Here is a 16,228-nt window from a genome sequence, read left to right as displayed (position 1 = left end):
CGATTTGATTACTTATTTTAGAAGTAGTTACTTTCGTTTAATTTAGTAAAAAAGTAGTTTAGTTTATTTATTTTTTGTTAAAAAAAATTAGTTCGGTTCGTTTATTTTTGTTAAAAAAAAATTCGGTTCTTTTATTTTTGTTAAACAAAAAAGTCCGGTTCATTTATATTTGGTTGATTATGGTTTGGGTGGTTGACTATGGTTTGATTGGTGATTAATTCTTTAATTTGGAGAGAATTTTAAAAAATGACTAAAAGTGAGTAATCAATTAACCACAAGGACTTATACGGATCATAAAAAATTGTAAACTAGCAATTCCAAATTTTCAGTTAACGACAAGGACTCAAATTATTCGTTTCTGAAACTATATGGACTCAACCAGTTCAATTTTTTTGTAGAGACCTATTGTGTTTCTTTCTTAAAACCACAGTGAGACGACTACTCGTACCATACAAGCAACCAATGCACTCACATTCTTTTTTCTGGCTGCTTCAGCACCACTTGTCTTGTTCCACAAACACACTTTCACTTTCATCTATATTCATTCTTAAAGTAAAAACAAATTGGTTGTTGGGTGTTCCACTGAAGAGAAGATGGGATCTGGAGCTGGAAACTTGCTCAAATTAATCGCTCAAAACTTCGACATTCTTGCCGGGTCAATTCATTCTTCTAAATATCAACTTTATTCCTTTAGGGTTTATATTAGTAAATCATGACCATGCTTCTAAGTGATTAATTCAAGCTTATTATTATTATTATTATTATTATTATTATTATTATTATTATTCCTTTTTGAGGATTCTCATTTGGTTTCTCAATTTAATCTTGCAGACCTGTTGTTAGTTTGGCTTATCCTCTGTAAGTTTCATTCTCAACAAACCTTTTTTCTTTTGTTTAAATTTATTTTTTCCATATTTTAAGGGTTAATACTTAATACAAAAAACCAATGTGCTATCATTAATTTTTGTGTATTAAATGCCATAGTTGTGCTGCTAGCAACTGACACATAACATTAGACTATGTGCTAGGCCATGGGGCATACATTCATGTCCCTCGGTTTAATTTAAAAACAATTTTAAATCCCGTTAACATCCTGCCTTTAACGCCTCTTAACCCATGGAGGGAGTGACGTCGCACTCGTTAACCTTTGCCAAATCAGCTTTGATGCCCTGAACGACAAACACTAATGTATAACCCAGGGCCTTATGGCAGGGGTGAAAGAGGCAAATTGTGGCATGTAAGCGATGATGTGGCAAAATGGCTTTGACACTTCACGTTCAAAAATATGTGTTATGGTGGGGTGAAATGTAAAATTTGATAATGGGATGAGTGGAAATAAATTATTGGTTATATAATAATTATTAAAACATTTGAGCCCTTAGCGCCTGTGAGTTGGCTCGCAAAGATCACAGCCACTTTCACACCAAACCTGTGTCACACGGCCACTTTCACGCCACCATAACAAATGGTCTTATACGAGGGAATTAATATACCAAAATTGGGTTTACAAAATCTTTTATGCAAAACGAGAGTAAGTTGATTTTTATTGTATTAACCCTTTTTTAAATCAGTTAGCTTTAATCAGTGAATAATGAGCTTTTTTTTCCTTTTCTCTTAAATAGATATGCCTCAATCAGGGCAATAGAAACTAAATCTCCAGTGGATGATCAACAATGGCTTACATATTGGGTCTTATATTCCATGATTACTCTCTTCGAGCTAACCTTCGCAAAGCTCATTGAATGGTAAAGTTGCATACTTTATTTATTATTTTCATTATTATATGAGCATCTTTATAATTCTTTTTGTCGCGTATCAGGATCCCGTTCTGGTCATATGCAAAGCTGATTGTAACCTGCTGGTTAGTGATACCATACTTCAGTGGCGCTGCATATGTTTATGAACATTATGTTAGACCGTTTTACACGGGAAAACAAACGATAAACATATGGTATGTGCCTAGAAAGAAAGACGTGTTTAGTAAACCGGATGACATTTTAGCTGCTGCAGAGAAATACATCCAGGAACATGGACCAGACGCGTTTCAAGAAATTATTCATCGCGTATGCATCTATTTGTTTCAGTTTCTTACTTGGACGTCTTTTCTTTATATTATGAGATTTCATTGTGTTTTGGTTAATGCAGTCTGATAGGGAAGTGAGGTATGGAGGTGGAAGTATCTTTGCTGAAGATGACCATAGATATTGAGGTTTGTTTGTGCATCATCATGGAGGATTTACGAGGTTGTTTATGTCTTTATGATGGTAAAACTCTGTTGTTTTGTTTTGTGGCAATGTGTTGAAGTATCCTAGCTTGTGAATCAAATCATGCTTTTATCAATGTCTGATAATCATTGTAAATAAACCGTGTTTAGTTGAGTAATCTGTCGAGTAAATTGGTCCAACAACTTATTGTCTTGCAAATTACAGAAAAACACATGCCATCCAAATACACACCATCAGAGGTGTGCATGGCTCGATTTTGGGGCTCAAACAAATCAGAACTAAAATTATGATTTTTCGGTTTTAGAAAACCGATACATTTTGGTTTTCAGTTTTGCGTATGGGTTCGGTTTGGTTATAGACTTATGAGTTGATTTTCGGTTTTACATTTGGGTTTAAAATGTTTGGGCGATAAACTTTTGGCTTAATTTTTTTTGTCCACCACTTATTAATGAATTCAGCCTGAAAGTTGACTCAAAATAATATGTTTCGCCATGAACCCAATAGCAAATATTCAAACAAGTTTGCCGCTGTTTTGGTTTAGAATAAGGTATAACAACCAAACCATAATTATCGGTTAAAAACACAAAACCGAGCTGTAGGTTCTTTGTTTGGCTTGGCTGTTTTGGTTTGGTTTTGTCGTTTAATTGGTCTTTTGCTCATTCCTAATTTAGACAGCACAACAAATCATATAGCATTGAAACTTTAGCATGGGCTCATGAGCGTTGGAAAGAAACGATCTGGACTAGATCAATTGTAGAAGAGTAGTTGTGACTGGATGAGAATCAGACAGATTTTGGTTGAAAATTGAGATTTGAGACCGAGGACCGGACTGTAATGGATTGGACTAGTCCGGTTGTGTGTCGGACCAGAGTTAAAAGACTGTTTTTGGTTGAAAACTGAGGCCGAAGCCTGGGTGTGTTTTGGCTTGGCTGGTTTTGACCTAGTCGGATTTTGGCTTGGCTGGTTTTGATCTAGTAGGTTCAGGTTTGGTTGGTTCTTTTTCAGGTCTGTACTGGTTGTTGGAATAGTTACATTGTATGGTTAGTAAGTTTATATCATAATATCCTTATAGGCATCATGTGGTGGCGTTGATAGCCGAAAGATAAGGGCATATGCACCAATCAGCCGGTGTCCCGATGATTGAGTGTTGTGTGTCTTATGTCCAAGGCTTGATTCAAAACTACTATCGAGCCGGGGGTCTCACCGGAAGCAGCCTCTCTATCCCTATGGGATAAAGGTAAGGCTGTCTACATCTTACCCTCCTCAGACCCTACCATAGCATTGCTATTGGTGGGATATACTGAGTACGATGATGATGATCCTTATAACACCTTATATATTTCCTTAAAAACCAATACGTGTTTTCTCTCTCTTTAAATATCAAAACATCAGATAAATCTACTTTATTATTTCACCTTCATGTACCGTATATATCTCTCTTTAAAGTTACAAATCAGTGCCTATATTAGGTGTTTATGGTTTGCCTACCAGTAGTGCTAAATTATGTGATTAATTAGACTGGTCAGCCCAGGTTTTGACCAATCATGTTTGGCTTTAAACCGATCTAGATCGAAAGACTGGTTGCCTTTAAACTTAATGTTAAGACCACTACCTGGACCTTATGTGTTTGGTTGGGTCGAGCTGGTCACGATTTGAGTCTTGCTTTAGTCTAAATCGGTAAAAATTTGTTTTCCAGTAACCAAAAACTATTATGAAACATCAAGAGACATCAAGATCTAAGATTCTCTAAGCGTCATGACTTTATAAAGCATTGATCTATGGTTGTAGGCCAGTTTAATAGTTAAATATCAAATCATCAATTATTTTAAACTCAAAAAGCAATAAGCACCAAACACATGAGCCATCGTTAGAATACTTTCAAGACAACATTGGCCACTTATTACAACATACTTTTAACTGACTGAAAAACACATTTTAATTACAAAATACATAGATAATACAACATTTTAATATACATACATGCATACATACAGGATCACATGTACCTGATGTTTGGGTCGTAATTCTATATACGACTGAATGTATTGCATCAACGAACCCTTGTACCATTTTCTACGTGTGTTAAAAGTCCTCTCAATGTTGAATTCACCAGGCGCATACCGAGTCGAGTGACTCAGGCATATTACAATGTACCATTCAATAACATCCAAATACTAATCAAATGTTACAACCCTTTTTGGCTTTTGAATCACAGCATATTCTCAACTCTTGAGTTTGATTCACTCTACGCGTGAGCCAAAATTAAGATTTGAATCCGTTTTAATCTTTTATGTCATCCAGTTTCAAGATTTCCCGTACTCATTAAAACTATGTAAAACCTCTATTTGACTACCTCAAATAATCGTTAAGATAGGATCTGACTCTCAGACATATTCTCTACGAGTGTTTAAGGGACTTAATTGTATTTAGTCTGATTCTTGTAATAGAGAATGGTGGTCATTCAATACAGTTGGAGCTAATCGATTCCAATAGCTTGGCTATGAATAGATTTATCTCTCTATCTTAGTTTAGGCTAATAGTGGTATCAGAGCTCTTCGATTCTCACCTCAATTGGTGGCTAATCACTACAGTGATTCTGTAAGTCCCCCATTAGTTGAGGAGCAGAACAAGTCTTCCTTATAAGGGGTTTAAACATTCTCCATCAGGACACAACTTGCTTGGGCGAGCAATTCGTCGATTGAAAATAAAGTCTTCCTTATAAGGGGTTCAAACATTTTCTATAAGGATGCATTTGTTTAGGCGAGTAACGGTTGTCACGTGACAAAAAAACAATGAGTTCCTGGATAGGTGACCCATTATGGGCAAAGCGGGCAATTTCCTAATACAGTCAATTTGGAATGCTATGAGGGCTCCTTAGGGGGATGGAGATATAAGTCCCACATCAGTTGAGGAGGAGAACAAAGTCTTTTTTATAAGGAAGCTAGAAACCTTCTCTATCATGTTTTGTCATGGTGAACAATTTGTGGCTAAAAACAGATCCTGAGTTCTTTCATGCGCAATCCATCGGGGACAAAGTACACAATATCTTAGTACGGTTACTTTGGCTGCTACAATTATTTCATCCCAATTTCAACTTAGAATCATCTGAATCTAACAATAATGATGGTCATTTAATACACTTGCAGATTATCAAATTTGATAACTTTGGACATAATAGATTTCACTTTTTATCTCAATTCAGGCTAACACTAAAAATTCTCAAATTGTCATGACTTTATAAAGCATTGATATATGGTTGTAGGCCAATTTACAAGTTAAATATCAATTCATCAATTATTTTAAACATAAAAAGCAATAAGCACCAAACATATGAGCCATCATTAGAATACCTTGTAGACAACATTGGACAGTTATTACAGCATACTTTTAAGTCTTTAATTGATTGAAAAAACACACATTGGGTTACAAAAATATATAGATAACACAACATTCACAACATTCTAACATACATACATACATACATGCATTCATGCATGCATGCATGCATGCATACATACATACATATACAAATCAAATGTACCTATTTGTGGGACGTTCTATACACGCCTGGCTCGACTACTTTAACAGATTTGAAACTATTGCATCCCAACAAACCATTATCCCTTTTTTTATGTGAGTGAACACTCACACACCTGGACTCGGCCGATTCCCACTCGGTTGTCGACACATTCTCTATCTCAAACAAATCAGAACTTGCATCACTCGCCACATCATCAAAAACTACACTCTCTTCACTCGTTGGAATCGCGTCCCAACTCAAAATTGACATTTTTCTCACTAAGGTTTTTGTTATGTCACATTTGTTTATAGTACCAGAACCAAATACTTCAATGGACATCCTTGGTAGCTCTTGAATCTTTTCTTTATTGTTTGCCAACATCTCCATGGTAGGATTGATTAATATTGGGAATGTGAAGTGATCCTCCTTTTTGACGCTTGGTCGGACATAAACAGCTTTCTTGGTAGAACAAGGACCATGGAACCACCTCTTACCGCTAGAAGACTTTCTCAATGCCCCGTGGTTGTTGCTATAACTTTTTGTGAATCTTTCACTATCATTGAAGAAGCGTGAATCGACTTACTTGTATACGATCAACGTTCCTCGAGTATGAGTGTGCTATATCACCGATGGTTTTCCGAGATACGAGTTCTTCCACCTATAAAACGAACAGCACCGTGAGCTTACCCCTCAGAAAGGGACAGAGGGGTCCTTTTTGGGATAACCCTCCGGTGTGAGAATCAGATATTGTAGGAGAAGATAATAAGGATGTGAAAATGAGTAAAGGATTTAGAATATATTTTCTTCCCCCCCCCCAACTGTTGAGGTGGTGTGGTATTTATAGTATTAGGGTTTCCAATGATTGGGCTCAGACCCAATTAGGGCCTTTTTGCCCTCCTCCTATTGCTTCGCGCCACGTGTACTTAGGACACCTGGTGCTTTTTCATTGATTATTCTCTGACCAAGGTATTTCACCTGACCCATGTGCCATCACGTGGTGGCACATGGGCTTTGCTGAGTTGTCCACCCTTCAGTGGTAGCTGTCAATGTGATGGCACATGGGCTTTGCTGAGTTGTCCACCCTTCAGTGGTAGCTGTCAATATCAGCACATTCTTTATTCCTTAAAAGATACCTTCTGGAAGGTTGTCTGATGAGTACAATCATGGTTGTCCTTATCCTGATTTGGATTAGACTATTGTCTCATTTGTTGTGTGTCGCTTACGCGCGGCCTTTATGCGCCTATCCCGGGGATGCGCAGGGTCTTCTCTTTATTCTCACACCAAATGTGTGTGTTGTGTCCATATGTGATATGCGCCACGCACAGGTGTTTCATGCGCTTGCGCATAGGTTTTGGCTTTGTGTCTTCATGACATCCTGATTTCAAGCCTCTTGTCTATATCTTGTGGGTTGACCTGCCCCGCTCGATGTTAAGGCGGGTGCATACCCCTTCATCTCTATGTTAATATCAGCCTCTTCATCTTCCTCATCAATATTTCCTCCCTCAGCATCTGGCGCAGCCCGCTCCTCGTCATCTCCAAACTTGCCATAATCAAGCTGTTCGTCTTGAATATAGTCGTCTTCTGTCATGATAGCTTCAGGAGTAGGTCCTTTGGCCACGCCAGAGTCGCTGGCAGAGGTAGCGTTGCCCGCGCCATCATCATTGCCACCAGTCCCTTCACATTCATCAAGTAATTTCTTTAAAGCGCCAAGATCGGGCTGGTCAGCAAGCGCGGCTATCTGCAAATCACAAGGAACAGTATAAGTACAAAAGATTATGAAAATAAGTCAAGTAAACTCATTAAGGTTAAAATACCTGCTCAAGGATGGGAATTGGAGTATTCAAGTACTTCTCCCCCACCTCAGCCATGTCAGCGCAGACAGCGTCGAGCTGATAAGGGTAGCCGGATGGATTCTTCTTTAGCATGCCATATTCATAACCATCCTTAAACCCCTCAGCCCGACCCACCAAGCGCGACACCGCATTACAGTCCATCACAAGGGTCTGAAACTCGTCTGAGTATTTCATGGCATAAGCGCAACGAGTCACACCCTGTGAAATCAGCCATTGTTTGTCCTGCGCGAGGGAAGAAACAGACGTCTCAAGAGCAGGGATTTGGGAGTTTAACAACTTAACAGTTTCCTTGGCTTGTTTTAGCTCTTCTTTGTCAGACGCTGCTGCCGCCAAGGCTTCATTCTTTTCCGCTCGCGCAGCATCGAGCTCTTTCTTCAGGCGCGCAACCTCACTCTCCAATAAAGATTTTTCAGTATTAACCTGCGCAATAGTTTGGTCACGCGCCTCCACTGCCAACTCCAGGTCACGCGCTCGACGCGCGTACTTGGCCGCATCTACCTCTGCCACTTGCAGTTTCTCCCGCGCAGCTTGCAGCTCAAGCCCGCGCTTCACAAAAGCAGCGTACTTGCCCGGTTCTCGCTAAGTTCTGCTTGGAGTTTCTCAGCTTTCTCTCGGGCATCAGAAAGATTCCAAGCAGAAATCTTAGCCTCTTGCTTGGCCTCCGCAAGGGCATCACGTACCTTTATATAATCATCGCGAAGCTCTTGGGAGGCAGCAAAAAACGCAGACCCAGCAAAAATGTGGTTATTAAGCAAATCCACGCGAGCGCGGTCCTCTTGAAACCTCCTTTCAGCTGGAGGAACAGAGTGAGCCCAAAAGTCTTCACATACGCCCAAGGATTGGAATGAGCTCTCTTTAGTGATACTCCAGCTCGGGCGGTATATGTGATCGGCTCCCTACAAACACAAAGCAACGCAAAGAAACGTTTTAGTTATCTAAACACTAATTTGGAAGTCTGCACAGCGGAGCAAAATAAACTTATACCTGAAGAGAACCGGCAGAAAGATTAGCGCCAGCTGATGAGCTCCTGCCTGCCCCATGAGAAAAAGGCTGCGCCACGAAATCTCGTGGCGCTATAGGGCTTACGCGGCCACCATCAGAATTTTCAAAATTAACCTCCTCATCATCCTCAATAACAGGTCTCTTCTCCTGCGACTTGGAAGAATAAAAAATAGTCTCACGAGGAGGGCTGCGCGCAGGAGGAGGTGAGGGAGGTCTTGACACTGTTAGAGCATCGCGAAAAATATTCTCCTGCTCCTTAGTGATCCCAATGAGGGGAGATTCAGTACTTGTTGGAGCAGGAGCAGAACTAACGGCGTCAGCGCTAGCAGTGCCACCAGCAGCTTGTGTGCCAGCTATAATTCCTATGAAAAAACCAACAAGGAGAAATGATTCATGACTTGAACTAAAGGAAAAAATCAGACAATCAAAGCGCAATAAATACCTTGGCGCACCGCAGTCCGCGAATTAAGCATCGCCATGAAGTCCATTTCCCCCCCTTTTTGAGGGCAAAACAGAGGACTTCAAAACAATCTTCGGCATAACCTTGGCACCTTGCTGTGCCTGAGGTTGAGCCACCAATGTTGCCGGCTCTACAAACATTTGAGTGAACAAAGCTTCATTAATAACTCCATTGGAATCACACTCATAAAACCACAAAATATAAACAAAGTATACCTGTTGGAGAAGACGAAACAGCAGGCGCAGCACCGCTTCCCTTGTCCGCCGCGCGCAGAGATGAGGTAGCAGCACCATACCTCGTGTGGACTGGAGGATTACCCACACCTTGAGGCAAAGAAGACAAGGAAAACTTGGAAGTAAAACCCTTGGTTTTCTCAGGTTCCTTCACTTGAGTAGGAGGAAGATTCTGGGCAACAGAGTCATGAAGACACAAAGCCAAAACCTATGCGCAAGCGCATGAAACACCTGTGCGTGGCGCATATCACATATGGACACAACACACACATTTGGTGTGAGAATAAAGAGAAGACCCTGCGCATCCCCGGGATAGGCGTATAAAGGCCGCGCGTAAGCGACACACAATAAATGAGACAATAGTCTAATCCAAATCAGGATAAGGACAACCATGATTGTACTCATCAGACAACCTTACAGAAGGTATCTTTTAAGGAATAAAGAATGTGCTGATATTGACAGCTGCCACTGAAGGGTGGACAACTCAGCAAAGCCCATGTGCCACCACGTGATGACACATGGGTCAGGTGAAATACCTTGGTCAGAGAATAATCAATGAAAAAGCACCATGTGTCCTAAGTACACGTGGCGCGAAGCAATAGGAGGAGGCCAAAAAGGCCCTAGTTGGGTCTGAGCCCAATCATTGGAAACCCTAATACTATAAATACCACACCACCTCAACAGTTGGGGGGGGGGGGGCAAGAAAATATATTCTAAATCCTTTACTCATTTTCACATCCTTATTATCTTCTCCTACAATATCTGATTCTCACACCGGAGGGTTACCCCAAAGAGGACCCCTCTGTTCCTTTCTGAGGGGTAAGCTCACGGTGCTGTTCGTTTTATAGGTGGAAGAACTCGTATCTCGGAAAACCATCGGTGATATAGCACACTCATACTCGAGGAACGTTGATCGTATACAAGTAAGTCGATTCACGCTTCTTCAATGATAGTGAAAGATTCACAAGAAGTTATAGCAACAACCACGGGGCATTGAGAAAGTCTTCTAGCGGTAAGAGGTGGTTCCATGGTCCTTGTTCTACCAAGAAAGCTGTTTATGTCCGACCAAGCGTCAAAAAGGAGGATCACTTCACATTCCCAATATTAATCAATCCTACCATGGAGATATTGGCAAACAATAAAGAAAAGATTCAAGAGCTACCAAGGATGTCCATTGAAGAAATGGAGAAACTTAAGCTTGCATAGATGATGTTCGAGTTTTTTCCCTTTTTAAAGGCAAAAGGAAGCATTAAAGGGTAGTTGTGATGGGTCCGGTGCGTATTTGTGGCTCGAATTTTGCTAGTAGATTTTTATAAATGTGACAGTGTTTGAAATGAAGCATATTGCAAATGGGTCCATCTAGGATGTATGGCTCGAGACATTGGACTGGACCACGAGGACTAAGTGAGGTTTTATTGGTTAGTTGCTACCCACAAGTTTGGAAATAAATATCTAAGAGTTAATTTATATTTGTGACTTGTATATGATTTAGCAACTATGATCTGTTTTGTTGGCTAAAATAAGTACACTGGAACTGCAACTTGATAGTTACAAAAGATAAACAACAAAAACCTTCATTTCAGAATATATTAATAACATGATTTATCTAATATATATTTAAAGATAACCAAGTATGGTGATAAATAATTGATATATTAACATGATTAGAAAACTATTATATAAAATTAATCGTCCAGATTTTAATTTAAAGAGTTAAGGATTGTGTAAACATTTGATTAGTGATATTTTCTTTTTATTGACTATTTTCATGGTTTTTTTAAAAACAGAGTAATTGTTTGTGTGTTATAGAAGCCCGCTCAGCCGTTTGACCCATCCTTCCACACAAACGTCCTCCTCTCCTCTCTCTCCTCCTAGAGTCCTGGATCCTCAAACTCCCTTACTCAACTGCTTTGAAAAGAAATGTCATCTTAGCTAGCATTCGAGCATCTCCGAATGTTTGGTAATAATTCATGAGCCCGCTTCTTTCTACTTAAGGACATGCTTATTAAGATAAAGGAAAAGATGCCACCGGTCAAAGTTACCAAAACATACATCTGATGTTATGTTCCTCAACTTTAGATCTTTCGCTTTTAAAACACATTATTAACATCAATAGTGACAATCGACACAAAATCACCATTTCTTATTTTCTAATAAGGTGGCGGAAATAAGACAAAAGGAGTTTAATCATGAAGAAATCCTAATCCTCAAAACCTTTTTTCTAGAGAGACTTATAATGTTAACTTAATAAATCACAATAACATAAAATTATACTAAAAACAAGAAAAACAAAACAGTTTTAACTAACAAAAAGATTCAAATGAAAACCATTAAGTAGTTAACATCTGAACCATTTTTTGTTATTTGACATATTTTAATAGAACACTACGTAGATCCGACACATTAATATCATTTCAACTTCATTACTATATTAGTGTTCCTAGTATCATTCGACTATTGCAAACATAACAACATATGATATGATCATAGTTTAAACCAAATTCAAACAGGACCAACAGGTATCACAAGTAAAAACAAAACTGCTTTTACATATAATTAGACATCCATGGTTTCAAAAACTCTTATATCAACCCTATATTAAACCTACCACTAAATCTAAAACTAATTTAAATAATTTGGTACAAGTAATCAAGATCAAAACAAACAATATCTTAAACAAATTGCATCCTACACCATAATCATCTGGAAGATGTGGAGTTATTTGCACCTGCAACCCAATACTGTTTAACAGCAAACAATATCTTCTCTGGAACAAGCGGTCCATCTTCATGATCCACCATTTTTATGTTCCATCTCATGCCAGAAACGATTCTTTTCACTTTCATAACCTCAATTTCACTGTCACGTATTATTACTGTACCTTCGGGCCGTAAAATTCTGTCCATATCCAAAAGAATGTCCTCATAACTACACCTGCACACATGCCCACATGAAAAGAACATTCAGATTACAAAAGGTTTAGAATTTTAAGATAAACGAGTGTCATTTATTGAATCTTGATGCATAAACATAAACACAAACTTACTTGTCTTTGTACAAGCTGAAAAGACCGTTTGCGTGTATTAGGTCATAAGTCCTTGGGTAAGTTGAGAAGGCTTCACACCTTCAAGAAAAAATAAAGAAAGAGTGACTTTAGATAAAATTTGGGAATATAAATGCAAAACTGATGATCTTAAATGACACTTTTGTTTGTCCAAGATTATTCATTTTTACAAAAAGATAGTTTCTTTTTGGCATTTTTGAAAAGATAGATGGTGTAGATATGTGTTTCTGTAAAACGGCCATTGTCTGAAGAAATGTAGGAATGATTAGGCTTGTAAAAGAACCAAGCGTTCAGTTAACCGTCCATGAACCATGCGGCGGGAAATTCATTTATCTTCGTTTATTTAATAAACGAACAAACATGACCCATGTCTCATACGCTTACGTTTATTTATGTTCAAAAGATTAGTTTATGTTTTTTAAGTCCGTTTGTTTACATTTGTTAATATCTATTTAAATTGTTTAGGCCCATTACAATTTAGTTCAGTTTTAATAACCTTTTAAGCTCAACACATCACTGTTCACATTTACTTTCAATTGGTTTTAGCTCAGTTATGTTCGCCCATATGTATTGAACCGTTTGTTTATACTGTTAACAACGAACATAAGCAGACATGATCACACTCATTTTCTTAACTAACAAACACGAGCAAGAAAACCCTGTTCGTTTAACTGTACATGCTCGATCTTTTGGTCGGTTAAAGTTAAATGAACGAGCATGTGCATGCTCCGTTCGTGCTTTCTCAGTTCATTTACAGGCCTAGGAAGGATTCTAGTATTGACATGTGTCCTGATGCGCAAGAAAAATAGTAACACTTTTAGACACTTTCGCATAAGTGTCAAAATTTGTTCATCAGGACCCGTCAGCACTACAAGGATAAAAGAACCTTTACCAATCATGGTAGATGCCAATCAGACCGCGCTCAAAAACCACACCAAGAGTGTCTTTTTTAGAAATTGTTGGCATCACGTTCATGACCCACGATTTTGGAGACTCGATTGCAGCAGCGAAGCTTCCAAGACCTGCGTTCATATCCATAATATTACGATAACGCCCTGAGTCAATAATCTTATTCACCCTCTTGTAAGCATTCAAATGCTTCTGCCACAATTTGTTTTCTTCTAGAAAATTCTCAACAGAGACTCCAGGAACCAAACCACTAGTAATCCTAGGTGGAACATCGTTTAACCTCTCGGGAAACAGTTTTAATTCACCACCAGAAACATCATCTGAGTTGTTTGTTTCAGGATAAGGTGTCACACAAGCTTCCATCTCCTTATACCTACACACATGCACACAGGTTCAAAATATGATCGTTGAAGTCAAAAAAATATATACACAATTACGTATATAATATATTCATATTATACCAGACATCATCTGCATTTTTAGATTTACACATGGTAACACGAGAGTCACGTTCTTGACAATAGGATTTATTGACTCGTTTCCTCCAAATTGCGGTTTCGCCCTTTTCATATTTCTTTTCCCAGCAAAGAAGTTTAGCGGTTTCCTCAATATTCCTCTGTTCTTGTTCAAGTTCATTTTTAGACCGTTGCCATGATTTATAATTAACCCTCCAGTTAATCGGTGGCCCGGAAAGAACCCAGTATCCACCTGGTCTCAAGACTCTGTCAACTTCCATCATGTACTTTCCTCCTAAGAAAAGTTAGTTATTTATATTTCATTTAAGTTTATGGAAAATCACCAAAATAGGCATTTTGACCGATTTCTTTGCATAACAGACATTGACTTTAGCCCTTTAAAAATAGACATCCAAAACCAACTACACCAAATAAGCATGACCAGCTAAGGAGGCTAGTTTTCTGACGACATAAAAACTCTTGAACTACGGGGTCCATGAAAACAACCAATCAAATTGTTACACGTGTAAATATCTGCCGGCAGCTAAATTTAGCTTACCTTTACAAGTGCATTGATTTGATTTATTGTTTTCGTGAACTTGTGCTTTTCAAGGTTTTTAGTGCAGCTGAAAACTAACCTTTTTAGCCGACTGTGCTTATTTGGCGTTGCCTAATTGCGTGGTTTTGAATATATCTTTTTTTAAAAGGGCTAAGAGTCAATGTCTATTTGTGCAATAAGTAGGTCAAAATGTCTATTTTGGTGAGTTTCCTGTAAGCTTATACAATCCTTTTAACTAAAGATTTAAGTTTATGAAGTTACTGTTTCCGCCCCATGGTATCAAGCACCTAGAACAATGAGCCATGTCGAAAGATCTAGAAGGGTAAGGAAGCTTTATAGTTCCAAGAACACCAATAATTGCTGGAACACCTCTTTCAAGTGCAAATTGAACTTGTGCTTCGTGTGAGTCTCGTGGTGCAAAAGACATGGCTATCACATTCTTTTTGAATAAATATGCGCCCCAACTTGCAACCTACATGATAATTCAAACTTCAGCCAACAATTTCAAGAATTCAAAGCCAATGATGTAAAAAAAATTGAAACTTTAACAAACAGTTTGATGAATTCAAAGCTAATAATGTAAACAAAATTGAAACTTTAACAAACAATTTGATGAATTTAAATCCAATAAGTAATTAAATTTGAGCTTTAACAAACAATTTGATGAATTCAAAGCCAATGGTGTAATAAAAACTGAAACTTTAACAAAAAAAAACTTACACCGCAGCCAGTGTCCAATGCAGTTCTAACCATCCCATTATTAATTGGGATAACAGAAGCTAACTGATCAATATATGCATCAGCCCCATGAGGAAACTGTGTCCCGCCACCCGGAAACCTAAAAACATTCCCTTCATATTGGATCCAGTTCTGAATCGCCTTTTCTACCGTCAAGCTTTTGTACGGTGCGTTTGCAACGGGACGAAATCACGGCTTTTGGGCCATGGGAAGGGTGTCACATACCCTTTCGGGGCGGGGATAAGACAGTGCAGTTTCTCATTTTCAGGCGGACAATGTCGTTCCCTGTAATTCATGTTTTCTCTCGGGAATGTCATCGCACGCATTTGATCATGACACGGTGTGTAGTCAACAAGTCGGTCATCACAAGGTGGGAAAACCTTAGTTTCTGATTGTAAATCACTGGCTTTCTTCTCCACATTTAGATTTGAAAGAACACTGCAATCGGCGGTCTTTGTTACATCTTGAGCTATGCTGTCTCCCTTGCCAAAACCGCTTCGTTGCCACGCACCGAGCAAGTACAAAAAGCAGCATAAGCCTAGTATTAAAAGAATAGAAAATGATGCCTAGTTCTATTGTCTCCTGGATTTCCTTTAGTTGCCATTAGTTACCTGCAATACATATTAAAGAAATCACATTGTTTTCACTACCTACCAAATCAACTAAAAAAGAAATACTTTTGTAACAAACAATGCAATGCCAATATGTATTGAAGAAATCATAATGCTTTCATAACCATTAACCAAATCAACTGAAAAATAACTACTTTGGAAAAAAACAATGATTATAAAGAAATCTAACACTAGGCATTTTATCAAACACTTAATTGGCGTGACCAAAGGTGTAGCTCATAAGTTATAAGTACAGATGTTGATTTCTTAATCATATAATATAACTATATAAGAGATGTATAGTTGGATTCAACTGGGTTCTCTAAAAAGCTGATGGACTGATGAAGAATCTTACGGATCTTGAAGACGAAGATGATTTGGTCAGCAGAGAATGTATGTATATGCGTTCAAGTATTCAACTGTTAAGAGTAGTGAATAATAAATAAGGCAGAATTTAGGTATTTGACGATGATGATGATTGTGATTACGATAGTTGTGATTTGTGAATCTGGTGATGATTGCGATGGGCCACCATTTTCTTGGATTCTGGGTCACACATTTAAAGGATGTTATCGACTTGTGTTGAGTTGAGTCGAGTC

The 16,228-nt window shown here is 38.4% G+C and overlaps 1 protein-coding gene and 1 pseudogene across 2 annotated transcripts; one reads left to right on the top strand and one right to left on the bottom strand.

Annotated features, from left to right (window-relative positions):
* The first annotated feature begins 561 nt into the window (after positions 1-561).
* On the top strand, positions 562-2,390 carry LOC143619607 (HVA22-like protein a). The gene is made up of 5 exons (XM_077091497.1): positions 562-655; positions 832-858; positions 1,623-1,745; positions 1,820-2,063; positions 2,146-2,390. The coding sequence occupies exons 1-5, from the start codon at positions 594-596 to the stop codon at positions 2,206-2,208; spliced, it is 519 nt and encodes a 172-aa protein (XP_076947612.1). The 5' UTR covers positions 562-593; the 3' UTR covers positions 2,209-2,390.
* A 9,406-nt stretch (positions 2,391-11,796) lies between these two features.
* Positions 11,797-15,622, bottom strand: LOC143619689 (putative methyltransferase PMT2; annotated as a pseudogene). Its single transcript, XR_013151220.1, has 6 exons — positions 15,001-15,622; positions 14,542-14,752; positions 13,728-14,016; positions 13,250-13,639; positions 12,340-12,417; positions 11,797-12,227 (listed from the first exon to the last, which is right to left on the bottom strand). The product of XR_013151220.1 is annotated as a putative methyltransferase PMT2 (transcript).
* Between the last annotated feature and the right edge of the window lie 606 nt (positions 15,623-16,228).

Source organism: Bidens hawaiensis, unplaced genomic scaffold (genome assembly GCF_021521415.1).
Source record: "Bidens hawaiensis isolate Kalapana, Puna unplaced genomic scaffold, B.hawaiensis_p1.1 tig00002477_1, whole genome shotgun sequence".
In the NCBI taxonomy this organism is placed as follows: domain Eukaryota; kingdom Viridiplantae; phylum Streptophyta; class Magnoliopsida; order Asterales; family Asteraceae; genus Bidens; species Bidens hawaiensis.
Note: the sequence above shows the minus strand (reverse complement) of the source record. Positions and strands in the feature narration are given on the sequence as shown.